Source organism: Halichoerus grypus, chromosome 2, assembly GCF_964656455.1.
Source record: "Halichoerus grypus chromosome 2, mHalGry1.hap1.1, whole genome shotgun sequence".
In the NCBI taxonomy this organism is placed as follows: domain Eukaryota; kingdom Metazoa; phylum Chordata; class Mammalia; order Carnivora; family Phocidae; genus Halichoerus; species Halichoerus grypus.
The window spans coordinates 8804016-8831867 of NC_135713.1; the positions used below are offsets into that span (position 1 = coordinate 8804016).

The 27852-nt window shown below is 43.9% G+C and overlaps 1 protein-coding gene across 5 annotated transcripts in view; it reads right to left on the minus strand.

Moving 5' to 3' along the window:
- The window catches only part of CTNND2 (catenin delta 2), an 892725-nt gene that overhangs the window by 231302 nt on the left and 633571 nt on the right, over positions 1 to 27852 (minus strand). For all 5 annotated transcript variants that reach the window (XM_078066561.1, XM_078066564.1, XM_078066562.1 and 2 more), the window contains one exon: positions 12828 to 12960. In XM_078066561.1, coding sequence (XP_077922687.1) covers positions 12828 to 12960 — 133 coding nt within the window. The remainder of the gene's footprint in view (positions 1 to 12827; positions 12961 to 27852) is intronic.

Here is a 27852-nt window from a genome sequence, read left to right on the forward strand (position 1 = left end):
GGAGCTTCCACACTTCACATAGTTTTATTTTCCAGTCTCCACTTTCTGGCCTTCATCCCCTGTCCCCCTTCATTCAGTCCATACAATGGAGTCTCTAAAAGCTTACCCACGCTTTCCAAAAATGGCTCTGTCATTGTCTCCCTGCTCCCTCTTATCTGCCTCTGTCCTCCTTGGGCCCCTGCCCCAGACCGCAGATTCCATCACCTGTGGTTTGTAGCAAGGATGGTCTCCATTCTAACCCCAGAACCCATGGGGACTGTGTGGGGAACACTGGCTTCTAAGCAGGAAAACACTAGAGACGAGTTCCCAGCATTCTGACTGGAACATTTTTGTTTCCCCCCATGAATACAAAGAGACTGGATATTATAGTATTATTCACCCCCTGCTATAGTCCAGGGACATTTTGGGTTAATGAGGCTTTTGTGAGCTGTCCTGGGGAGCCTGGTCTTCTCATATACCACTGTTTCCAGGGAAAATACATTGTCAATTGTAGGATTGTTTCTTTCAAGAAATCTTTGGAAATTGAAGACAGCCTGCATAGATACAAAGGAAATGCAGAAATCTTTCCATACATAAAATTAAATATGAGTAACAAAAGACTTAATGCCTACTCAGTGTTTTACTTTTTATTCAAAAGGCAAATTAATTAAAAAGGATTGTAAATGCAGGAGAGCAATTTGAATTTTGAAGGGCTCTTAACAAAATAGCTGTTTTTTCTTTCACTTACATTAGAGGTTTGGTTAAAAAGTGCACTGGAGCTACCAAAAAGGAACAGTCATCATATAATGATCACCTACAGCTTTTCTTGAAACATTTAAAAAAACATTTGTAATGATGAAGTGTACCTAATAGGGAAGAGATATGGCAAAACATCTATGGGATAGTTTGGGTGTAAAGACACATTTCTTCCAGTAAGAATCTGATTTTGAATGACTGAAATGTGGGTGATTAGAAATTTGCCTACACTTAAGTCAACTGAGGCTCTAATTCAAGTCAGGGGGTTCTTGTCCTCCATGGTATCTGGCTCCCGCGGTGTTAAACATTTCCAAGATGGTGCACGCAAGTGTGCAGAGAGCATGTCATTAACACTTTTGCAAGTGCCACCAGTGTGGGGAGATCCGAAACTTTGGATTTAGACTCAAATGGAAAAATAGCCTTGGTGAAGTTGGAAAAGTGGTCAGAGGCTCACAAAGGGCGAGTACAAGATCATTTACTCACAGTGGATCAATGCCACAGAGGTTGTGGACATACAGGAAAGCAGAGAGCTGCCATGAAATTTGGAGAGGGAGAAGTGTGTGCATTATAAATCCATATGTGCACAGACATGATGTGGAGGGTTGTTCTTGTGTTGTTCCTATCAGTATTCTGACAAAATGTTCTCTCTAGTCCGTGTGCCAGGAAAACCTGGAGACTGGAAGGGAAGAATCAGAGGACAACAGATCAACAAGATGCCTCCTCCTTGGTTCAACAATTGAGAGATTTCTCACTCGGAAACAAGGCTAATGGTGGCAAATTGGCAGCCCTGAGGAGCCTCTTCAGCAGGACAGAGGTCGGGTTTTTCTGCAACCTCTCCTATGAGTGAAGGAAAGGAAGTTGTGGGAAACGTAAAGGTCAGTTGAGGTTGAGGTTATCCTGGACTATGCCCCTGAAGGAAGGATTGGTTCTTCAGCTACAGGTCTTCTTCTCTAAAATATGATACAGGGGATCCCATTCAGAAATGTGCCAAGAAAAAAAGGCATGGTGAGCAGCTCCAGGTTAGACCCCGGTCCCCTACCTGTAATCCATACAGGAACGGACTAACATTTAGATGGGTCATTTGTTTCTTTTGTTAATTACTGGCAAGAATATGAACCATTTCAGGGGGGTGGGTTGATGAGAAGATAACCCACTAAAATAGCAGGAGAGCATGGGCCACAGAAGAAATAAAGTTAAAATAACCCAAAGTGAATTTTAGGAACCTTCAGAGATTAGAAAAAACACCCGCTGCATCACTGCTCCCAAGTCATGACCCAGTTTCGGAGCCTGCTCTCTGACTCATCACTGTCTTGCAAAGAGAACATTCTGTACCTGGTGGTTTTAATCAGGACTCTCACTGTAGGCTGGTTACATTTCAACACATTGGTCTGATTTCTCAACTTTCATCCACTTTTGTTTATGAAAATAGTCTCATTCCAGTTACAAAGAATGAAGCCTGTCCATCTTATAACCTCCATCTCCCCCCCTCCCCCCCCCCCCAACATCCCACTCTCCCTGAGGGCTGGACCCAGTTCCAGCTTCCTGGCTCACTTCCCACCTTCCTCCTGCCTCTTTGTTCTTTCTCTTTTGTTGTTGTGGGTGGGGGGAGGAAGAAGAGAGGTTTCTTCACACAAAGGCAGGCCCCAAGGCTGGTCTCTGAATGTCTGTCTCTGCCTGTGTGGCCCATACCTATAGAACTGGTGCAGCAATTGGCTCTAGCCCCCTTTCAGAGCAGGTGGCTCGGATGCTCTCTTCTCTCCTACCACAGTCGGTCTTCCACAAAGGGACCTTGGACATGAGGAAATAGGGCTCTTGCTCATTAGATCTGACAGAACTTCTGAGCTCTCTCTCCCCTGTGGTCTGATGGCACCGGGTCAATCACCAGCTCGGAAGCTGAGTGGGTAGCCAGCCTGGGAATGAGATGTGAGTCTTCCTTTTTGCTGCCACCTACAAACTATGGGCTGTTCCTGCCCTACGTCCAGTCTTTTCCCAACATGTTTCCCTTCTCTCTCCCAGGTCTCTTGTGAAAATTCTCAGTGGAAGTGGCCATTAAAGCAGTGAGGTCTCTATTGCTGGTGTTTCCTGTCAAGAACTGGGCTCTCTTTCAACTGGATTCTGGTAATGATCAACTTATTTCCCCATGGGGAGCTATACTTGCTGATGTGCCTACTGAGTGATCTCTGGGGCCAGGAGAAGGCACTTATCTGGTGTGTCACACAAAGCTGTCATGATGTCTGATGCCCCTGACAATGGGGAGGAGAGACCTTTGTCAGAGGAAGCCCTCAGTCTCCTCAACACTTGGAGAAAGTCACCAAGGCCAAACCTCTGGACAGTTGACAGATGCCATGATAGGCACAGGTTTAGGAGGAGGGAGAAAAGCTAAAAGGGGCAAGAGATGGAGCTGGCAGGGCAGAGAGATAGAAGCATGAAACATAGAAGAAAGAGAGGTACATGGTGGGGAGTGACAGAGGGCCATCAAGCCCCAGACATCTTTAGTGTGTCATCAGGTCCCATTTCCCTTGAAGTAAAGAAGGCCACTACTTTCCCACCATTTGGTGTCTCTGGGTGCCTTTGTCTCTGCTTCTCCCCACATATTCTAAAAACACCGTGATTCTGACTTAGCTCCCACAGCATGGGGCCCTAGACACCAGGTTGATGTATACCTCCGCGTAATCCTATCTGCCCTCCCTAGCTGTAATTCTGTCCTGGCCCATTAGCAATACTGCCTACTTATGATCCTCCACTGAGGATGACTCATGGCCCTTTCTGCTAGAAGCACTGGCCCAATAACTCCTGATTCCATCTCTTCTATCACTTTTCATGTGTAAAAGACCAAGCCTTCATGAAAATGAAAAACATATATATTGGGCTGTCTTCATCCCTTCAGATCTCACTTCCAGCCACGGTGATGCTTGGCTAGGATCACATCCCGCCTCTGCTGTGTTCACAAGAGCTGAAATCCCTGAGAAGCCTTCACTTCCCCATGGCCAACTGCTCCCCGGGACCCAGAGCCAATCTCCCCCCTCCGACCAGTACGCCTGGCCCTTACCACTCTGCATTCTTCCTCCTTCTGCCATGATGGTATTTAAACATAGTAAGATCCCGAAGCATTTTAGAAACAAGTCTTACAGCTCCATGTGTTAGAGCCACCGCCTCCTTCCTTCTCTTTATGCAGACCTGTCACCTGTCACCCAGAAGTTTTCTGCTGGCTGCGGGCACAGGACACTACTTCTCTCCCAGTCTTTCTCCTTTACACCAGCGTCATTCCAAATTCTTCCATGTCCTCTCAGAAACTACCCAGATTTCCTTCAGATCTAATAAGCCACTTGGTTTTTATCACACTCTCTTAATCATGTGAGATCACTACAAGGAGGTGATCTTTTCTGACTGCTCCTTAGAAGCACCCAGGCAATCCTACCCACCTCATTTATCCACTCACCTTCTCCTGATCGTTCATATCACTAGCTACCCTCTCTGATGACCATTTAATGGATTCCAAAATCTCTAAGCATTCTTTCTTGCAATGTGCTACTTTCTCAACCACTTGGCCAAAAAGCAGGTCCAGATTTCTCCGCATTGATGATAAGGCCTTTGGCTTGCAAGGCTTACATGATCCAACCCTGGACACTGACCTCTCTGATCTCATCTCCTACCCCTAGACAGAGCTCTAGGTTCCAACCACACTCCTGGTTGCTCTTTGTTATAGATTGGATTGTGCCACCAAAGAGATAGGTTAATCCTAACTCCCCATATCTATGAATGGGACTTATCTGGAAATAGAGACACAGACAGATTTGCACACAGAGGAGAGGGCCCTGTCATGTCAGAAGCAGAGACTGGAGGGATGCAGCTAGAAGCCAAGGGCCATCGCCGGAAGCTGGAAGATGCAAGGGAGTATTCATTCTACCCAGAATCTTAGAGGGAGCCTGGCCCTGCCCATACCTTGATCTTGACTTCTGGCCTCCAGAATTATGGGAGAATGAATTTGTGTTGTTTTAAGTCACCCTGTTTGTGGTTCTTTGTTATAGCAGCCACAAGAAACGAATGCACTCTCGCTGCACAAGCAAGCACACTTCTGCCTTGGGCGTGTTTGCTTTGTGCATGGATCACTCCTGCTCAGAGAACTAAGTCCACGGTTGTCTTTCTCTCTCTCTCTCTCTTAGTCTTCAGGCACTGCTCCAATGCTGTTTCTCAGTGATGACCTTCCCAACCACCTTATGTAAGATAGCAATGAACTCTACCTCCACATACCGCCCATCACCCTCTACCCTCATTCTTGTGCTGTGTTTTCTTCATGACATCATCTGACATATCACAGATCTCTGTTTCTGTTTACTCTTGCCTCCCCACTGCTCACCTAAGTCTATCATGTTCACTGCTATAATGTCAGGGCCAAGGACAGAGCCTGGAACTTTATAGCTGATTCGTGAATATCTGTTGAATGGATATACTCATAAATTCCCCCCTCATAAAATATCAGTATATTAAGCATTTGGACCGTTTCTGTGTTCTGCTCTGTTGGCATACAAAAATGTTTTTTTGATTCTAATTTCCTAAAGGCCTGTGGTTGAATCTACTTGTTTAAATAGTGGCTCAGCAGAGACCCACACACAGCATGTGCATTCAATGTCTTTAGTTGACAAGAGTAAAAATACAAGTAAAGCAGAATACATAAACCATTCTGTCTCTAACACTATTAGACTGGTTTTACATTTAATGTTTTGGAAGAGATTTCCTTAATTTATATTTTCAACATATACTAATAATAACCCACATTCCTTAAGCACTTATTCTGGTTGGCAGCCTCTGTGCTTTCTCTCTGCAGTGATGTGGGTTCTCCATGTCATTTGATAGTCTGGGAGTCTGAGGCTCACAGAGGTGAGGAAACTTGCCCAAGATCCCAGAGCTAGAAAGCAGAAGAGCCAGGGTTCAAGGGCAGGCAGCCTGGCTCCAGCCCATGTTGTACTCAGTGGTATACTGTCTACTCACATGTAGCAACTAATCGAGGCTCTATCTTAAACAACGCAGAACAATTTATGATGAAGAAAAGAGAAGAAATGGCTCAAAGGTAATCAACTGAAAAGATGGATAGCACCTTCTCTCGAACTATATGAGGTAGAAAGAACCAAGATAAAATAGAAATTATGAAGTTCTTTAAGTGCAGTAGACAGGAACAAGTCAATTTTTCTTAACATATGGAATGTTCTAAATCACTCTGAATAAAATAAAAATTATGGGCGAGGGGGATCGTATGCACATATACAGAAACAAATTCTGGGGCGCCTGGGTGGCACAGTAAGTTGGGCATCCGACTCTTGGTTTCGGTTCAGATTGTGATCTCAGGGTTGTGGGATTGAGCACCGCACTCAGCATGGAGTCTGCCTGGAACTCTCTCTCCCTTTCCCCTGCTCCAACCCCGACCCCTCACTCTCTCTAAAAAAAACAAAGAAGAAGAAGAAGAAAATAAAAGAAACCAATCTCTGTTATCATAACTCAAGAAAGATAGTGCCAATTTGGAAAAACAGATTAGTGTAAATGGTACAAAGACGTTGAGACTATATGGACATGCGCACGAACACATACACACACAGACTCCGAAGGACTGATATCCTTAAATCCAAGCCCTCTTCCATTAATTCTAAGTGGATATGGCTTAGCCTATATTTTTCTGGTAGCTTCTAATTTAAAATTCAGTGTAATCACTGTAGGAAGGAGGGAGCTTTCTCTGACTCCACAGCATTTTGTTAACACGCTCAGAGGCTGGGGATGTTTTCATTGTGCTTAACACATGGTGCCATATTACCTTGTTTATGCTGTCTGTCCCATAGGTTGTAGATTCCTTAAAAATAGGATCTGGGTGCCCCTGGGTGGCCCAGTTGGGGTTAAGCATCTGCCTTTGGCTCAGGTCATGATCTCAGGGTCCTGGGATGGAGTCCTGCATCAGCATTAGGCTCCTTGCTCAGTGGGGAGCCTGCTTCTCCCTCTCCCTCTGCACCATTCCCCCCATGCTCTCTCTCTCTAATAAATAAATAAGACTGTTGAATCACCGACCTATATCTGAAACAAATAATACATTGTATGTTAAAAAAAAAGAAGAAGATAGCAGGAAGGGTAAAATGAAGGGGGGGAAATTGGAGGGGGAGACGAACCATGAGAGACTATGGACTCTGAGAAACAAACTGAGGGTTTCAGAGGGGAGGGGGGTGGGAGGATGGGTTAGCCTGGTGATGGGTATTGGGGAGGGCACGTACTGCATGGAGCACTGGGTGTTATGCACAAACAATGAATCATGGAACACTATATCCAAAACTAATGATGCAATGTATGGTGATTAACATAACATAATAAAATAAAATAAACTTTTAAAAAATAGGATCTATATATTATTTGTATTCAGTTCCTCTACTAACTCAAAACGGGATTTGGTAAACTCCTTTTTCCCACTTGAACTGAACATGCCATTTCTTTAAAAACAACAACAAAAATGCTTCATTGGCATCAGGATGCTAAGGCAGCTCCCCAGAGGTTTGCTGGGAGTCAGGAAAGTAAAACCAGTAGCGGCTTCCTTGAGCAGTCGTGCTTATTACCACAGTGCATATGTTTACTAGGTAAGATTTTTCAAACACTTTGGCTGCAAATTTGATAGCAGAAGCTAATTTAATAAACTTCTCCTGTAAGAAGAAGTGCTCAGGTCAAAACCCTAAAAATCTTCGTCAGCAGGGGTCAGCGGCCACTTCCATCACAGACAAGTGGACCCAGTCAGTTAATAACAAAGCCCTACAATACAGTTCCATTTTTGTTGAAAAGGCATGTTGTCTAAAGGAATGGTCCTATGTTTAAAAGAAAATACATTTAAAAATTATTTTAAAATTTAAATTTTTATTAATTTTAGACTTCCATTAAACGTCATTTCTTATTTTTTAATGTTTTTTTTTAAATTTTTTTATTGTTATGTTAATCCCCATACATTACATCATTAGTTTTAGATATAGTGTTCCATGATTTTATTTATTTATTTGAGAGAGAGAGCGAGCACAAGTAGGGGGAGCAACAGGGAGGAGAGGGAGAAGCAGACTCCCCACCGAGCAGGGAGCCCGATGCAGGGCTCGATCCCAGGACCCTGGGATCATGACCTGAGCTGAAGGCAGACACTTAACCAACTGAGCCACCCAGGTATCCCTGTTAGCTTATTATAAAGTAAATTAAAATAGCTAAAATTTTTGAATTTTAAGAAGAATCCTTCTTCTCACTTGAAATTGTGAAAATACTTTTTTTAAAAAATTTCTAGGAGATATATGATCTTGAATGCTGCCATATAGCATATATATCATGCTCCTTTTTGTGCATGATTGTTCATGTGTGAGTATGGGGTGCCCACCTGTGTGCCTATCCTAATGCGAGCATGGGCAGAAACGGGGGAGAAAGCAGGAGGGAGAATGTAAATAAACTCAAATCATTACAACCCATGAGAGGCTCCTGGAATTATCCCCGAGTCAATGGATATTCTTAATATTCTCAACTGAGGAATTCCCAGAAAGAAAGAAGAAAGAATTTATGAAAAATACTAAAAGATTATCATCATGGAGGCACTTCCTAAATGATGCTGGCGGGACATATACGTGAGCAAGTTTTGTTTCGTTTTGTTTTTGAGTGTTTTGGGTTTTTTTTTTTTCCTCCAAAATTTTTCATGTCTAACAAATCTGTAGATTATGCAAAGCTCAATTTACCGTGACGTTCCCAACAATCTAGGGGACAGAGTAGTAGCATAGTTGAAATATTACCGACACCCGTCGGTGCCGCTGAGACCGAAGTATCAGATGCTCATCGGGTCTGTGACAAGGAGCTGCACAAACAGCGTGCTGGCAGCAACAGCCCAGACCCTATCCTTACCCTTCTCCCTCGCCAGGCCTCTTTAGTGGTTCCTCAACTGCTTGTGTTCTGATCACATCTCAGTCTGGCTCTGAGCTCTTTGTGGAATACCCTCCTGTCTCATTTGTAACTGAATGTTCTGGCCTGGGTCAGGGCACCCCACGTCTACAGACACCCCAGTCACTGTGGTTGCCAACTGCCCACCCCAGATCTCTCCCCTCGGCTCCACCTGTTCCTGGGAGGCTGCCGCCAATCAGCGTTCACCAGACCAGGAGGAAAAGTTAGGGACGGGGCTTTCATCTGCTGATTTATGGAACTGAAGTCTCAACTTCGTACCTATGGATCAGGCATCATTTGGAACAGAACTGAATTTCTTAGCTTCATTACATGAAAACCGTACAAAGCACTGTAATAAGGAATGTAGAAAGGCATGATTTATGACCCTCCCCATAGAGGAGATTTAATTCTGCCTTTTGTTCAATGGTCTATACATCGTGTGAGCAAAGTCAATACCAATAATGAAATGTAGACTGAAGAGCTAAATCAATTCAATAAAATGCAATCGAAAGGCCAGGAGCTGGAGTACATTGGAAAGGCGAGTGCCTGCAGGATTAGTATTTGAACAACAGGTAATTACAAAAATCAATACCTGTGTATGAAAACATGACAGGCAGCCATCCGTCACGAAGGGAGAACCATTACTAATGGTTTGGGCCCTGAGTTAGGATGAGAACTCAAGACACAATTGTGCCAAGTCCCTATCAGAGGTTATGTGTGTATAAGCGTGTGTGTGTGTGTGTGCGTGTGCGCATGCATGTGTGCTCCCCATGTGACTGAAGGAGTGAGAAAGGGAAACTCCAGAAGGCTCACTTGGTGTTTTATTTAGGCATGTGTGGGGCACCTGGGTGGCTCAGTCGTTAAGCGTCCGCCTTCGGCTCAGGTCATGATCCCAGGGTCCTGGGATTGAGCCCCGCATCGGGCTCCCTGCTCAGTGGGGAGTCTGCTTCTCCCTCTTTCCCCTGCCCCCCATCCCGCTCGTGCTTTCCTTCTCTCTCTCTCTCCCCCCAAAATCAATCAATCAATCAATAATCTTTATTTAGGTGTGTGCACCGTCCCTGTCCCTTCAGCTTATCTTTGCCAACTTTGGTCTCATTTGATCCATGTGGTATCAGGAGGGGCCCTCAGTCCTACACCACTCTTCCCGTCTCTCTCATCGCAGCCTCCCAGGCACCAGGACAACACCATGAGGTAATGTGACAGCAGCCTCGAGGACACCCACGGAGAAGGAGACCAGAGAAATAAGCACCTGTGCACACGAAGACATACGATACAGTAACTGGTATTTTAAATAAAGTAAAAGCAAGGAATTTAAGATGAACATAAAAAAGATATAAAGTAACTGGAATGTTCTGTGTTCCTGACGAAAAAAGAACATGAATGAGGGAATGAGTATGTGAGCACTAAGCGGTTTGCAAACATTAAGTTGTGTAGTCCCCACAGACTCCACAATAGAGGTACCAGCGTCTGTTTTACAGACTGAGAGGACAGTCAGCTTGTTGGGAGAGGCGCAGCTGGTGAGCAGGGAAGCAGCTCCGGGGGACTCCTCTGTGTGGGAAGGACTCCTGCCCGTCACCGCCCCCCCACTTCACCTCCTCTTGTCTGTCTGGGGGCTCGGGGTGCATCTGATGTGGCCACACCCAGCCGCTGGTGTCACTGCCATTGACAGGCTTCAAGGCCAGTCCCAGGATCATGCAGACAGAGCCGGTCGGACCAGTGACTTCCCACTGCCCCAGGATCATGCAGACAGAGCCGGCTGGACCAGTGACTTCCCACTGCCCCAGGACCATGCAGACAGAGCCGGTCGGACCAGTGACTTCCCACTGCCCCAGGACCATGCAGACAGAGCCGGCTGGACCAGTGACTTCCCACTGCCCCAGGATCATGCAGACAGAGCCGGTCGGACCAGTGACTTCCCACTGCCCCAGGATCATGCAGACAGAGCCGGGTGGACCAGTGACTTCCCACTGCCCCAGGACCATGCAGACAGAGCCGGTCGGACCAGTGACTTCCCACTGCCCCAGGACCATGCAGACAGAGCCGGTCGGACCAGTGACTTCCCACTGCCCCAGGATCATGCAGACAGAGCCGGTCGGACCAGTGACTTCCCACTGCCCCAGGATCATGCAGACAGAGCCGGTCGGACCAGTGACTTCCCACTGCCCCAGGATCATGCAGACAGAGCCAGTTGGACCAGTGACTTCCCACTGCCCCAGGATCATGCAGACAGAGCCGGTCAGACCAGTGACTTCCCACTGCCCCAGGATCATGCAGACAGAGCCGGTTGGACCAGTGACTTCCCACTGCCCCAGGATCATGACATCTACACTGTCTAACCAACTACATGACTCTATAATAAAGATTCAAGCTCTGTGTTTAGATGTTTGGCTACTGACAACTTTTAAGCCTCCCCCTGCCCCTGTGCCCACATCTGAGCAAGGTGATAAGAAAGCTTGAGGCTTCCTCCTTTGGCATCGGCAGGAGGTTCCAATCACGCCAGCCCCTATCCACACGTGAGAACCCTCACCCTGGCTCCACCCCATGATCACCATAAACACCATAAAAACCCAAGCGGACTTCCTTTCCTACTCTCAAGCCATTTTCAGTCCTGCTTAGGAGCCACCCTGACCATTCCAACAAGCTTCGTTATGTGAGTAATCCAATTTTTCATACTTTCTGGGTGTATGCATGGTGTCATCAATCTTGACTTCAGAACCACGTTTCCGCTTTTGTGGGGGTATCACAACACTCCTGATCCAACCCGATGCTAACAATGGAATCAAATGCTTCCTTGGCCTTCAAAGAAGCCTTTGAAGTTGTAACCTTGCAAAAATGATGGTATGTAATCCCCTAATCAGAAATCTGTCCTGTATTTTGAGTGGCTGTTTTGATTTCTAGTAAAGGCACAGAAGGACTGAGATAATTTCCATTTGGGAAAGAAGCCACATAACTTTATCTTTAGATCATTTTATATAATTGTAATAGTATTTTCTGACCTTTGAAATGTATCTTAGATGAATAATATTTATCTTTATGTCAATGTTGCCACCACTGACCTTGGGGCTGGATGATTCTTTGCTGTGGGTGCTGCCCTGTACATGTGAATTTTAGGGTGTTCTCAGCAGCCCTAACCCTGCCCACAACATGCTGATGGCACCACCACACCCTCTCCAACTGTGACAACCGCAAATATTTCCAGATGTTGTCAGCTGTCTCTTGGGAGGCAAAATCACACCTGGCTGAGAACCACTGCCCTATATTCAATCCACAAAGGCATGTGACTTTTGTGGTAAGTGGGAGACAGAAAAACGATGAAAAGCAGCTAGGCTCTATCCATCCCAATGCAAGCAAGCAACATCTATAATAAATTGCAATTATATCTCCAAAATTCTTCTTTCCACTCTTAAACTAATTTCAACTCATCCTCAAAATTGCTTCCATGCTATGGAGATGACTCTTTATAGCTTATCAAATCTTTTTTAAAAATTTGATTACTCAGCAGCTTATATGCAAACACTTGTCCCTTGTCTAAAAAAATCAGAGTTAGCTATGCTGACCACTGTGCTTTTCCAGAAATATCATGCAGGAAAATGTATATACAAAACATTCCAAGAACCAAAGCACACTAACAATTGTTTACATAATGGACACAGACAATATGCTCTTTCATGGACCACATATGTCCATATTACACTCACTAGTAATTTTGTAAATGGCCCAAAATTCTTGATTATAGCACAAAGTTTATTTATTGCCTAAAGTTCTCATCCTCTAAGTGAGTTTTCCAGGAAGGACAGATACCATAGGTTGATTGTAGTAATCTTGTAAAGTAAGATGCTTTGTATTTCTTGAAGATTTCGAGGCAGAGATAACTCCAGAGATGGAATTGGGAGGAGGAAGGCAAATCGCATGAAAAGTCTAGGGTTAATGCTAGCAGGGAATCTTTGGTCACCTACTCCTCAGTATTTAAATATTAAAAAAGAAGAATGTATGCATACGCATGCCAATTAATTAGAGAGAAAGTGCCGTTTCAGTCTTAAACATGGATCGAAACTTTGGAAACACAGCTTGAGTTTTCCTACTTCTTTCCCCTTTCAACACTACTCCATAGACCTCAGGGACGATGAATCTGCCACCAGGTATTTCAGAATCCAAGGAGTGCTTACCTCAGCTTTAATTTTATTGTCTCCAAAACAGAGGTGTTGTAAGTAGGCTGCAGCATTAGACTGGACTGAAGGAAACTGGTGTTGGAGCATCTGAATCACTTCCGGCAGTTCTGGGTCTCTCCATCCAAATTCTCTGAACAAGAGGAAGGCAGGAGAACATGAGAGAGAAATCCTCCCACAGTGTTAACACACCGTTAACCCATTTACAAAATGCACTTAAGAGTTTATGAGAAACTATTTCACAAATGATGGTTCTGGTCTTCTTACACACATATCCACTGAAAAACATTGGAAAGGACTTAAGAAAGTAGATGGCTTGGAAGTATATCTATGTATACACATGCATTTCATATGTAGAACATATACATATATATATATATATATATAATCTTAAATGTATCAACTGAACTTACATGTTTACGAAGATTACCAAAAAATGACTTAAAGTGTCACCTGATTTTATTAATATATATATATTTTTTTGATTTGGGCTTAAATGGAGAATTTATAAGGTCACATTGGTTTTCTAATATGTTGTTTCAATGGTCTGATTCAGGTACAGCGTTTAGCTAAATTATCAGACCAGAGAAAATATAACTGGATGGGTCCAATCCAAAACGTTGTGATAGCACTTGGCATCATCTTTATTATTTTTATGATTACTACTGTTGCTACTCTTATCATAATCTCTTCTTGAAAAATAAACAGATTCCCGAACCGATTCTCTCAGGATAAAAGGAGAGCAACAAGAAGATGTTATAAAAGGAAATTAAAGAGTTAGGTTTATTCATACAATGTTAATAATCAGCTTTTTGCATTACACAGCCTTCTCCTGTATTCCCCTTTTCACATCTGAGCTACTCCAAGAAGCTGGTTATTTAATTTTAACAAATATGCTCTGAGACATTTAAGTCCATCCTAAAACACAAGACTGATTGTACCATTATGCAATTGAATACTGTTTTATGAAATCAATCAGCTCAACCAGCTAGAACATGGAGCTAACACTTCCACCTGTATGGATTTCATTCCAGTAGCAAGGAACCAATTTTTAACGGAGAAATAAAAAAGCAACCTTTGAAACCGCAGATAAAAACTTGACCCCACATGTCACAAAAGGGTACTATTTATCCAACGTAAAGGGTGGAAGAGAAATGAGATGGCTTTATAATAACCACTCTACTCCTGGAGAAACAACTCAAAAAGCATATATCCTGTAGATACCAGGTCACTGCTGTCATCTGAGAAGAGGAGTCATGACAAATGGGACAGAGAAGGAACAGACAAAGGTTAAAAGTGTCCTCGTAGATTCTAACCTGTTCTCTTTATCTTCCCTTGATCACAACTAGTAGAGGTCGTCAAGCAAACCTTGAAACGTGTTAGCACTCCCTTTACGGGCTCTGAAGACAATATACAATAGGACTCCTTTTGAATTGGCTCAGTTTTTATTGGAAAGAGAAAGCATTCGATGGAATGTGCATTAAGTATTTAATAAATTTACATAACATTTTAGACAGCCACACATATCCTCCAAAAGGACATATAGTACAGTAATATCTCTGCTACAAAATACCCATACGTGATTGCTGATGGTAGGCAAACTACCGAATTTTTTTGGCTATGTGATCAAAGTGAAAAACAGTTATGGATCGAAACACAGGAAGCCTCTTTTTCTTTTTAGTTTAATTTCCTTCACTTGCATGATTCTAAACCATCTCTGCAACAACAAGAGAGCACAGTCCCTCTGCTTGTAATAGCAGCCAACTAAAATTCTATTCTTTGTTCGAGTAAAATAAAAATCTACAGAATACCTATACATTAAGATTAGCAGTGTCATATAGACCCTCGATGGCTAAGATGAATTTAGGTGAGCCTGTGCTATTAGAAAGTGATTAATAACGAATTCATTTCAGCCTATTTTATTAACCAGATGGTAACTGCTCTCTTAGGCTTATATGGCACATATCAATAATGTCTTTTGAACAAGAGTTCTAGGGGAACAGTCTTAGGGACTCGGCCCAGATGCACACACATGGGTTCGTCTGTGTGAAGGCATGCATATACACGTCTGCACGTATGCGCACACAGAGCCCAAACTCAGAACAGACACACTTTCTAAGGAATCATGAGTCCAGGAGGGATCTAAGCTCTTCACTCTTGGTCAAAAGCAAGGCTGTTGTCAGCCTCCCCTTGAAACCTCTGGAATCCCAGACATCCCCTCTACCCCACCACTCTCTTCCCAGACCTATTCCTCACCTTTCAGCCAGCTGACCAAGCCAGTCATCTCCCACCCACCCTTCTTCCTCCCTAAGACATCTAAATAGGCACAAACACAAACCTAATTGTTCCACTTCCCTGATTAAAACCCTTCACTGGTTTCTGCTGTCCTTGGCATAAAGACCAGGATGTTCCCATGGCTTACAGGGCGTTGCTGGATCTGCCATCTCCCACCTTGCCAGCCTCGTGTCCCATGGCCTCCTTGGGCTCCCTGCCACACTGGCCGACAGCTGGGCAGTTCTCTCTCTCACCTCTGCTCCTGCCGCCTGGAATGGTCCTGGCCCGCGGGCCTCTCACTTGAATGCCGAGCCTCCGGTTCCTTGTGATTTCTTCAGCAAAGCCCTCTGTGAGTCCCATCCACGTGGTCCTAGTGGGAGCACCTCCACTTGTGTTCTGGACTGTGACCAATCACCACCTCCCTCTCCAACTGTGGTAAGTTCTGGGAGGCCAGGGCCACAACTTTCTGGTCATGTTTTCTAAGTAGCACATACAATAGCCCTAGTACAGAATGAACATTACATAAATGTGCTTTGAAAGAATGAAGGCATGAAGGAATGAGTGAAGAAAGCATCTTGGCAGGGAGAGTGTTTCCTCTGTTCTACCGAGGTCGTTTCTTTGGCCAATTGGTCATTCTGGAATGTTCTCCCTTCTTCTGACACACCTCCACCTAGACACACACACGCACACACACACACGCACACACACAGAGTCATTCTCCATGCTGCCAATCTGAACAATCTTTTCTATGCATCAATATTGTATCTCTGTGTCTTAAACCCTCCAGTAGCTTTCCATAGCACCTAGGAAAACAGCCAATTCCTCCACTGGGCTTGGGAGGCCCACACAGAGGGTTCTTCCCTGTTTCTGAGTTGCCCGCCCAATCTCCCTGAACTGCTTCCTTCCTATTGAAAACGGTACTTCTGTCCCCATCTCAAGATCCTGGTACTTTGGGGGAGGATTCTCTCCCAGGGCTTTGCATGGTGTTCTCTTATCTCTATTAGGTCTCAGTTGGTATGTCTTGGAGGGCAGCTCCTGGAAACTTCCAGCCAAACAAGTCTGGCCCCTCAAGTCATCTTACCTACTGCCCTATTTTATCCACAATACTTAGGACTGTCTGAAATTCTCTTCCATTACCTTTATGACTATATTTATTTCTCCATCCCCTCCCCCCATACTCTCTCTGTTGTAAGCTCCATGGGGACAATGATTTTTCCCACAGTGTGAAGGAATTCCTGGAGCCGCCGTGTCCTGATCATGTGAAAGTGGGGTCCCGGGTAGTACTCTGAGACCGAGTGAAAGGGGGTAAGAGAAGTCACAAAGCCAGGTAAGACCGAAGACAACAGTATGTTAGTGTTTAAAATGACGTGATGTCTCCCAGCCCAAACCAGCTTTCCAGGAATCGGGCTGGAGTGGATGGTGCATCCAGGCCGTTTGCTTCTGGTTTCTTCTAACTGGCATTCCCCAGCCTCAGCCACAGCAGCGGGTACCATCAAAGAGGACACTAATGTTTTCAAATGCTCTCCTCAATTTCACAAGAGAGATGCTAAAGGAGCAACCCCCCCCCCCCCCAGCTAAAGTTTGGGGAATGATTCATATCGAAGTCTCTTTTTCCAGAACGGTTTTGTTTCACTTAGATGAGATTGTTTGGATTTTTTGTTGCCCATGGAGAGAGACTCTAGAGAAAGAACTAGAGGTCCCAAAGAAATAGAATGTCCATCTCATTTGGGCCAGAATTTGGTATATGATATGTCTTCTTCACATAAGGTCTTAATCCTTAAGGAGAAGGAATGGCTCACAGACAAAGAAGTTCTGGAAAAGACAAATACCAATGAAGGAACAGCACGGGTGGAGACGTGGGGTCATGGAGGAGTTGGCAGATTTGGGAAAGGTACGTGCTCAGTCTGGCTGGGGTTTAGCTAAGAAACAGGCTGCGGGGGGGGGGGGGGGGGTGCCTGGGAGGGGGGATGGTGGAGGCAGGGCTGGAAAGCAAGTCTGGGATGAGATCACGAAGGGCCTTTTGTTCAAATACAAACATTCTGGTTCTGGTCTGTAGTCGGTCTTGTGAAAAAGAAATCTAAGAAAATTTCGATTTGTTTCGGCTTACGGAACAGCAAGAAAAATCACCTTAAATAATAATGTGAGAGCACTAAACGCCAGTTGCCATGGTTCCCTGTTCACACACTTTAACTCTTTAATCCTTAAGTAGCCTTATGTGGTTTATTTTCATTTTACAGAGGAGGGAATTTGACTTACAGATGGTATGAACTTAAGTGGTAGAGCCAAAATAAGCCTCTGGCTGTCTGCTCTCAAATAGATACATTTAACCCACTAACTACGCTGCCTGCCGTAGTCATTGCCTTGAAATAATGTCTAAACGGGGGATTTTTTTTTTAGGCAACGTCTCAAAAATAAATATGTTTAAAAAACAGTGTCCGCAGGGGACATGCGGCGACTCCTGGAAACATTTTTGGTTGTCACAACTGGAAGGTGCTCCTGGCATCCAGCGGGGGGAAGCCAGGAATGCGCCCAGCATCCTCCGATGCACAGGACGGCCCTCTCCAACAAAGAATTATCCGTCCCCAGACTGCCATCAGAGCCAGGGTTGAGAAACTCTGGTCTGAACACGAACTGGATCCGATCACTTGTGTTGAGTAAGCGTGTTATAAGTCTCTCATTCCTTGATTACTTTAGTAGAATGGACACAGGATGTGGTGTCAAAATTAATTGGGAAAGCATTTAGAACTTGAACATCTGGCTTTCTCCCTTCTAGCCCATAAATAAATACAGGATAGTCCCCCCAGTGTTTGCTGGTCTTGGTTTCCATGGATCGAATATAGCAAATAATACCATTTATTTCATGGAATATGTTCTTAAATGACACATGAAATAATAAATATGAAAGTGGTTGGTAAGGTATTAAGAGCTGGATATATACTAGAGATGGTTGCCCTAAGACTGCTCTAAAGGAAATATGTCTGTATTTTGAAAATTGATACAATGCCATTTAATTTTTTTTTAAAATAACATTTTACTGATGTGTTTATTGATATTGGACATGATACTTACTTGAAGGAACGTAAGTGTAAAGAGAGACACTGCTTTAGCCTATAGTAAAAATTGTTAATAAAAACGTGCCATTTTGAAATGATTTTTTTTTCTTTTTTTGCTGCCTATCCCCCTCCAAAGGCAGAGTACCCTGGTGGGCAAAAGTTCTATGGATGCAGTCAGTTGGTTGCAATCCTGCTCCACCATGAACTCTCTCTACAGCCTTGGGCTCCTCCCCTCTGTGTCTGGTTTGCTGCTGAATCTACACTGGCTGGCATGTCCTTTCTTTGGAGTAAATGTTCATTGAGTCCATCTCTCATAATGTGATAATAATTCCAACCTTAGAGTGTTAGTAGGATGATCAGAAATAATATATATGAACCCCTTAGAGCAATGTTGGGCATGCAGTGTGGACCCTTGAGAAATGTCCAGCATTACACATAACTAGACGAAGGAGAGAAGAACAAGAAATAAGAACCTTCTCCCATTTTCTACCCGAGCGAAGGCGTAACTCTCTCGTTCGTGACTGGGCTTCACTTTAGAAATGTTAATGGAACTGGAGAATATGCAAATGTAACCTTTCCTCCATTAAAACTTGTCACATAGACCAACAATATTGTGACAAAATCCTCACTCGTATATGGACTATCTGAGTTGTTAAAATTACAAGCGCTCCATTCAGAGCTAAACAGCAACCAGTTTGAAATCCGTTACTACGTTAAGCTGGCACAGAAACTGGAGGGTTGAAGCGCTGTCACAACATTTTATCAAATTTACTTCCACACTGAAAAGAGCCCCAGGACAACCAGAGTCTTTGGGAATTCAAGATTTGATTTTTAGCAAAGCTTCATGTCAGAGAAACACTGCTCACCTTGATTCTTTGTGTTGGGGGGGACATCGCTCACTTTCACTGCAGTCCCACTAATTTCCATCTGGTCGTTACTTAAAGGTACGAAAATCTCCACCATTTATAAACTTCTGAACTCTAACCAAAAGTTTTAAAGACCCTACTGGCTTTAACTTTTGTATCCAGAGCCATGAGGCGAGCTGTTTTGTTTTCTCGATTTGGTCTTGTTGATAAGGTTGGGGGAGCAGAGCCGGTGGTCCTAAGAACATTAGATAGGTGGAAATTTGTACGACAAAACGGACATATTTTAATTCTTGTTGATGAACAAGATCTTATCCAGTGAGAAACACATGGAAGCGTCGAAGTCTTCATCCTTGTTCCTGGATATTTTGTAGCCCAAACCAAAAGCTGCCCTATGTGGTCTATCATATTTAAACAACACCTCTTTGCTTTTATATGAACAGCAGCATTGGAATTAGGACTGTCTGAAAAACAAGCTCAATTGTTTTAGTTTTTAGGAACAAATGGTTCTCTCCAAGCTTCACATTCTGGGAACGTGTAATTCCCCAAACTGCATCATAAGCATTAATTCACTCAGCCATGATTTCTCGACTTTTCTCGGGATGGAGCAGCCACAGTACAGCTTGCAGACGTGGTCAGCTCACAGGGACCAGATGCCCTCAGGGACCACCCAGCCAGGTCCTCCCTCCTGGGGACGATCCTCTTTTGATCTAAAATCTGCATGACTAATTACAACCTCTCTTCTCACAAATTATGGAGGCAACTCACACAGATCATCTATGATGATACCATAACACAGATGAAAAATCAAGTACAAAAAAGAGGGAGAAGTCAATTGTTACGAGCATAAGTTCAGCATAATTGCTTGTTTCAAATTTGACTCTTGCCTTACAAGTCGCCCTGCCATCAGCAGAGAAATTAATAGGGGAGAGAAGGGGCCATTCCTGTTAGTTAAGTGAAAGTGCAAAATCCCACCACTTCCTGCACTGGGAAATCAGGAAGGAAGAATCTGGGACTCCCTATACTTGTCCCCATATCTGTGGCTGGTCTCAGGTTAGGGTACTGTGGTAGGCTGAATAAAGGCCCCAAAGGTATCCAGGTTCTAATCCCTGCAACCTGTGAATGTTACCTTATTTGGCAATATGGACTTCGCATAGACTAAGAAGGCAACATACCACTGAAATAAGATGCTATGTTGCTGTCTCTGAAGACGAAGGAAGGGGTCACAAGCCAAGAAATGTAGGAAGTGCAGTTCCAGGAGGAAAAGGCAAGGACAAGGATTTTCCCTAGAACCTCTGGAGGCAGCGTGGCCTTACTGACCGGCTGATTATAGCCCCGGGAACCTGATTTCAGACTTCTGGCCTTCAGGACAGGAAGAAGATCAATGTGTGTTATTGTAAATCATTAACTTTATGTTAATTTGTGATAGAAGCCGCAGGAAACAGATGCAGATATGGCCTTTGTAAGCTGACAAGAGACTACTCCACTGGAGAGACTCCAGGGAGGTGGAGGGAGCTGCTCAGATTATCCCAAGAGGCACCACCTCCAACTCCTGCCTCTGGAAGTCCTCCCTGTGATCGCTGATGATCAGGTCAACTCATCTATGATTTACTCTGACTTACCAACCACCATCTCTTGGTTATCTATTTGAATCTGCCATCTCTCTGACCCGCGGCTTATTTCTGGAAGGCTGAGCAGCCTTCACTTCTCACTGGATTCCTGCTTTGTCCAAGGATTCAGCTATAAACCACTCACTCCTCCAGCCAATGTTCTCTGACCGGCCACCGTGCACCTAGCCGTTGGAGATTCAGTACTAAACACAGCGAAAGTTCCTGTCCTTGGGGAACGACTTTCTAATGGTGATTGGCAATTTACTAAGTGCAAAATACATTATTTGTCAGATAGTGTTAAGCATGTGTTGGGTTGAATAGTGTCCCCTCAACAATTCATGTCCACTTGGGACTTCAGAATGTAACGTTATTTGAAATATGGTCTTTACGGATATAGTTACATATCACGATGAGATCTTACTGGATGAGGATGGGCTCTAAATCCAAAGACAGGGTCCTTATACAACACATTAGAGGACACAGAAAGACACAGGGAGAAGAAAGCAATGTGCTGACAGAGGCAAGGACTGGAGTGATGTGGCTACAAGCCAGGGGGTGCCAAGGGTTGCCTGCAGCCTCGGGAAGCAAGGAGGCACGGACGTTTTCTCCTTCAGAGCCTCTGGAAGGAGCCAACTCTGCTGACACCTGGACTTGGTCAATTTCCTCAACTGTTAGAGAATTAACTTCTGCTGTTTTAAGCCACCTTGTCGGTTGTGTTTCGTTACAGCAACCACAGGACACTAACACAAGCGTAAGGGGGAAATAAAGCAGACACAGGCAATTACCCGTATACGTGCACTTGTGCCCAAGCTACAACCCACAGGCTACGGGAGGTTGTTACGTAAATACTGTGGCTGTGGAACAGCTCCCTGAGAAGGTGACCCTGGAACATAGACCTGGAGGTGGTGCGAGGTGGAAGGAATGTTCCAGAACGGGAGAACAGTGACAAGACCCTGAGGCAGGAATGTGCGTGGTGTGTCAGACAAGAGGCGGGAAGGCCAGTGCGTGACGTGGAGGGGGTCCTGGGGCAATGCTGAAAGAGGCAGTAGAGGCCTGGATTACACAGGGTTTATCAGTCATGGCAGGCCTTCGGCTGCCCCACTGAAGACATGGGAATCATCGGAACGTGGTGATCTGATTCACATTTTTAGAGGATCACTTTGACAGTGGTTACATGGATCTATACATCTGTCAACACTCAGAAAGTGCAGGCCTAAAACGATGTGTTTCTTGTACATAAATTAGAACTTGATGCTGCGGAGTTTACGAGGTGCCTCTGGCTGCAGGGTTGAGAACAGACTCCAGGGGGCAGGATGGAGCCGCAAACAGTTCGGTGGCCCCTGCAGGGACCCTGGTTGAGGGGGATGGTGCTGAGCAGTGGAGGGAGTCTGGATGCATGCTGGAGACAAAGCCAGCAGCGGGTCCTGATGGGTGGTGTACACAGTGGGAGGGCAAGAGACGCCCCGTGGATCGCCATGACCAGCCCTCCTCCCGCCAGTGCTCACGTTCACTGGAGACTCCTGTCGCCTCATCCATCACGCCCTGCCTGGGGACAACAGGGTGGACTGGGCAGGCTAGGACCCACGTTGGGGCGCTGGCAAGTATTATTTCAGAATAAGGAGGAGCAATTTCAACCTGCAAGTTTTCTGCTGGCCACTGCAGTGGAGACACAGAAACAATAAAATCATGAGTAACTTGCTCATTTCCCAGCTATTATAGGTCCTGTGTTCCTTAAATAAATCTTAGCCAAGCAACGGGCTTTTTCTCAGAGTTCAGCTGATTAGGACCAAGGGGGAAAAACAATGAAAAATGATTGGCAAAAATTTATGCTATTATTTATCATTTTAAATCTCATGTATTTTAAGAACCAGTGAATTTCTGCTTCTATTGAGGGCCTCCATATTCTAAAAGTCCGTTAGATTGCAAACAATATTATCAATTACATTGTAATACCTATTCAGTATCAATAAAATTCAAAATACCATTTTTATCTATTAATACAACTAGACTTTTTCAATAAAATATGTTCCACAATGAAAAATCAACTTCCTACATATAAGCATTTAGTTGCCCTGGAAATTCTAACAGGCTGTGTTTGGTGGTAATAGCCCAAGGGAACGAAGGACAAATTAGTACCCATAAACTTTTCCTTGTAAGCCATAACGACTTTATGGAAAATGTTTATATTCTATGTCTATGTACCCATTTTAAATTAATAGTCCGTGATGCTTCTTAGAAAAATCACCTGGACCTGTGAACCTCCAGTGGCAACAGAGGGAGGGATCTGATGCCCACGATCCAGGTGAGGAGCGCATGATTCTAGGATTCTAGAGCAACAGTGTTAACTTTGTCAATATCGGCAGAGATCAGGGTTTTGCCTCACGATTAGATTAGGAATTTGAGAAAAAGTCACAAAGGCCTTAATACCCTCAAAAAGTTTTAATATATCTGTGTATTAAAGGAAACTTAAATATTAAATAAAATAAAAAATGGCCTAGAAATATACTGTGTATAAATTATAGAATGGAGCGCGCTTTCTTATAAATATGAGGTAATGATATCACCTGACAGTTCTCTGTGAAAAAAAATCCTTTTAAAGGGCTTTTAATGATTCTTTTTATGAAAACTTCTGAACTTCTGATAAAAGCCGTAATTGCACAGGTAAACACATTCTAAAAGCAAGAACATCATCTCCAAAGACTGCATGCTAGGTTCCATGTTTCCGGAAGAGAGAAACTGCCCCACGGCACCTGCTGCGGAGGCTTTAGAACGTAAGCTGCGCGTATATACGGGAGGGCTGATTGCTAGGTTGGTATCTAGTGATACCCACCGCTGGTTTTTGTCCTGCAAACGTTGGTAGCATGTTTCACACATACAATTTCATCTTTGTCACCTTATTTTGGTCCTCCAAAGAATGACAATTCAATTTATTCCAGATAACACTGAACAGAGATACTTCCTTTAAAGAAAATCTCAATAGAATCTAAAAAAATTGGTCCAGAAGAGGGACCAAGTGAGAAAGATGTTTGAAGATATTCTTTAAAATGAAGTAACAAATCATCTGAAAATAGCACCCATGCATTTTCTCCTTCCAGTAGTATTTGAGAAGGCTTTTTATGAATCCAGAAAAGTTCTAGGTCCTGGGGATATGAATATTGAGTCCTGACCTCAAACTGCTTATACTTTAGCAGAGAAGACAGATTCTAAGTAAGCAATAATCGTATACCAAATAAAAGATACTATTCAAAAAATGCCAGAACTGGGGTGCTGGGTGGCTCAGTCAGTTAAGCATCCAATTCTTGATTTTGGCTCAAGTCATGATATCAGGTGTGGAGCTTGCCTAAGATTCTCCCTCTCCCTCTCCCTAGGAAAAAAAAAAAAAAAAGCCAGAGCTGCATTTAAAGCCCATCTAGTTGGCTTCTTTCCTTTTGGATAGTTCTGGATTCAAATCAGTCCAAAGGATGGCAGAAATAATTATTACTAACTTTATTAAATAATTATACTATCATGAAAAATCATAATAATGACTTATAATTTTTAGAATTTTTTTAAACTTTCTTTTTAAAGATTTTATTTGAAAGAACGAGAATGAGAGAGAGAGAGAGAGAGAGCACATGAGAGGGGGGAGGGTCAGAGGGAGAAGCAGACTCCCTGCTGAGCAGGGAGCCCGATGCGGGACTGGATCCCGGGACTCCAGGATCATGACCTGAGCTGAAGGCAGTTGCTTAACCAACTGAGCCACCCAGGCGCCCCTAATTTTTAGAATTTTTACATATGCATTTTTATTTGCTTTTCTTTACATTTTAGAACTGGAGGGAACTTTATTTTTATTTTATTTTTTTAAGATTTTATTTACTTATTTGACAGAGAGAGAGAGAGCACAAGCCGGGGGAGTGGCAGGCAGAGGGAGAAGCAGACCCCCTGCCGTCGTGGGGCTCTATCCCAGGACCCCGGATCATGACCTGAGCCGAAGGCAGATGCTTAACTGACGGAGCCGCCCAGGCACCGCTGGAGGGGACTTTAGCTGGCATTTCCCATGCTTATTGTGTAGACTCAGAAACTCAGGTCAGACTATTTGGTGACTTGACCAAGGTCACAAGTAGATTAGTGCATGGAACCTGATGGTCAGTCATCCAGGTTTGAAGCTTATTCAAAGTTACATTTAGCCAAGATACCTCCTCCATCAGTCTGCTCTGCAATGCACACAGATTCTAGTTTCAAATCTTGATTTTTGCCTCTGGATTGTAGTGGGCAATAGTGTGGGGGCAGAATTACCTAACAGAACGCATGTTATTTAAGAAGGAAGAAAACACTTATTCTAATGGTCTTATAGATTAATTTCCTGATAAGCACAGTGTCATGTTGGTATAAGGGGATGGTATTCAAGAAAGGTAAGCTTTATTTTAATTTTTAATATTTATTTATTATTGATTGATTGATTGGTTTTATGTACTCTCTACACCCAATGTGGGGCTCAAACTCTCAATCCCAAGATCAAGAGTCACATCCTCTACCGACTGAGCCAGCCAGGTGCCCCAGGAAGGGTAACCTTTAAAAAGCATGTCGTTAGCCATGTCAGTGCAATCCAACCAAGACCATCAGGATCACACCTGGGGTTGAACAAAATTGGGTCTTATTGCTCTTAACAACAAGAAAGAACCCCCACCATGGAACCATGGGGTATTTAATAAGATGGTGTTAGAGCAGACTTATGGAATCCGGGCTTGTGTTAGGCACTTTGGGGGCAGGGCCTGGTTCTCGATTGGCTGCTGCCGGGATGTGACTCAGTATCTTCAAGATTCTTAAAGATCTAGGAGGGAAGACTAAAGCAAGGCTCAAACTGTGATTGGTGAGGAAGGAGCAGTCCTCCCAATCAGCCCGGACAGGTGGCTGTTTCCATCAGTTTTGTGATGTGGACAGCATTCATGCTTTGTCTGTGCTCAGATGTGACTGTGGAGGGGTCTTGATTTTGTCTTGACCCATCATCGTCAGAGCGGTCTTGTGGGATGCTGATGTTCTGTGAAATTGTTTCTGCTCAAAAGAACACCCAGGCCAAGAGTGGGTGCCCGCCCAGCTCCTGGCTGCCAGGGGCTGCCCAGTCAGGAGACCCAGGGGGTGTCAGAAAGGGAAGTGAAGGCGTCAGAGATCAACGTTCCTTTCTGCCTCTGGAGAAGTGGCATTCTGGGGTTAGAGTGGTGTTAAACTCCGTCAAGGCGATACCAGAACCACAGGTGAGGAGAGAAGAGAAGGAGCCAGTTGTTTTGTCCCCACGAAGTCTTTCTTTCTTCCTTCCTTCCTTCCTTTTGTATAATTGGCTGGTTATTTTAAAATCTCAGAGACAGCAACTCTGACACTAGGATGTAAGTACTGATGAATGACTGTGGGTTACATCTCTTAGCATTTTTCTGTTGTTGTTGCCACTGAAATGCATCAGGAATGGGAGGAAAGCTTTTGGGTATAGTCTCTGTTTAGCTGCCAGAGAAGGAAAAAACAAGGCAGACAACTCTAAACAGTTAATCCCTAATGCTTATGTCAAAAAACAACCCAAACACACCTAGGTCGGTTTGTTTCAATTTGCCCTTAAAGGAAGTATAAAAAGAAGCTATGAACTCTTGGGCACAGTCTTAATACTAGAAAAAGAGAAGTGCAGTGTCCAGGTGGCCATTCATAAGTACTTCTCATCACTAGACATTAAATGCAAAGGGATTCCATGTGCAGGCATTTTCTTTTACCATACTTCACATTACTTTTGTGACTGGATTTTTCTTTCTTTTTTTTTTTTAAGATTTTATTTATTTGACAGAGAGAGAGAGAGTGCGCATATAAGCAGGGGAAGCAGCAGAGGGAGAGAAAAAAGCAGACTCCCCACTGAGCAGGGAACCTGACTCAGGGCTCGGTGTTAGGACCCTGGGATCATGACCTGAGCCAAAGGCAGACGCTTAACCGACTGAGCCATGCAGGCGCCCCATGCCTGGAATTTTCTAAATATAAAATGTAGAGGATATATATACCTATATACCCTTCATTTTGAATAAGATAACCAACAACGGATATTTACTGGTAGTCCCTGCAGATCACGGGTAAAAGGGTATGGACAAGACCGCTGTACACCATTATCCTAGAAGATTCCATATCTGTGCAGCTGAATGCATTAGCAAGCTTCTTTTTAAAGTGCCACCATAAAAAAAAAGACAGTATTTATTTCCAGATAACAGTGTCTCATTACCTTTAATTTCTATCCATTGATAAAGTCTCAGACTCAGCTTTTATTACCCCTGTGTCTACCTACCTCTCAGTAGAACAGCTGTGATTAATTTGAAAATTAATTGAAAAGTTTGCAACAAGTTTAAAGGTATTTTCTGCTATTGCTGCCATAGACTTTCATAATTTAAAATGGGCAGGATGGCCGACAAGGCTGATGGAATACGTGTGATTACTGGAAAAAACAGCAAGTGGCAGATAAGTCTAGTTTTATTTATGCAAATAATAAAAGTACACATTTCTTTTATCTTTTTCACTAATTAAGAATTATGAGTTCTTCATTAAGCATTTCTTTATTCACTAGCACAACGTTTTAAGTTCTATCCACAGCTGTGAACTGAAGCCACAAGGAAACAAATCACTTGGATCTTAAAGAATGCTAATTTAATATCTAATTGTTGAGCACATTTATGTTTTCTTTGCGGGAAGGGATGGAATACAGAAACTGGGCAGAGCCTGACTTTCTGTAACTGCAGAGGTTCCCAAACCTTACTGGCTCATGGGGTCCTCTATAAGTTGTTCATGGTGCCCCCGGGCCAAAAGAAATGCCTAACAGTTCCATTTGTTAAGTAGCCAAATCCGAACAACTTTGGAACTGTCCATGTCCTAACCAGCTAGCGCCTTTGGGGCACGGCTCAGCTTCCCCAACCTCGGAATCAGACACTGGGGCCTTCAGTTCCTCTCAAAGCTGATTTTCACACGGTACCTGCTTTTTATGAGAGAAAGCTCTGAAAATCCAGGTCTGCACGGTTATGACATCATCAAAAGCAAGGTGACACAATTCAATTTTGAAACTGAACCAACTCAAGCTCATGCTTCTCTTGGTGAGAACTATCCGACAGATAGTTTATTTCTCTTGAAAACTGAAACTATCTGGAGGAGCCCCTCTGAGTTTGCCGTGTCGTCCTGGGCCACCTTGGAATGTGCTTTGGGAACAGCGGTTAATGAATGGTCCTTCCCAATG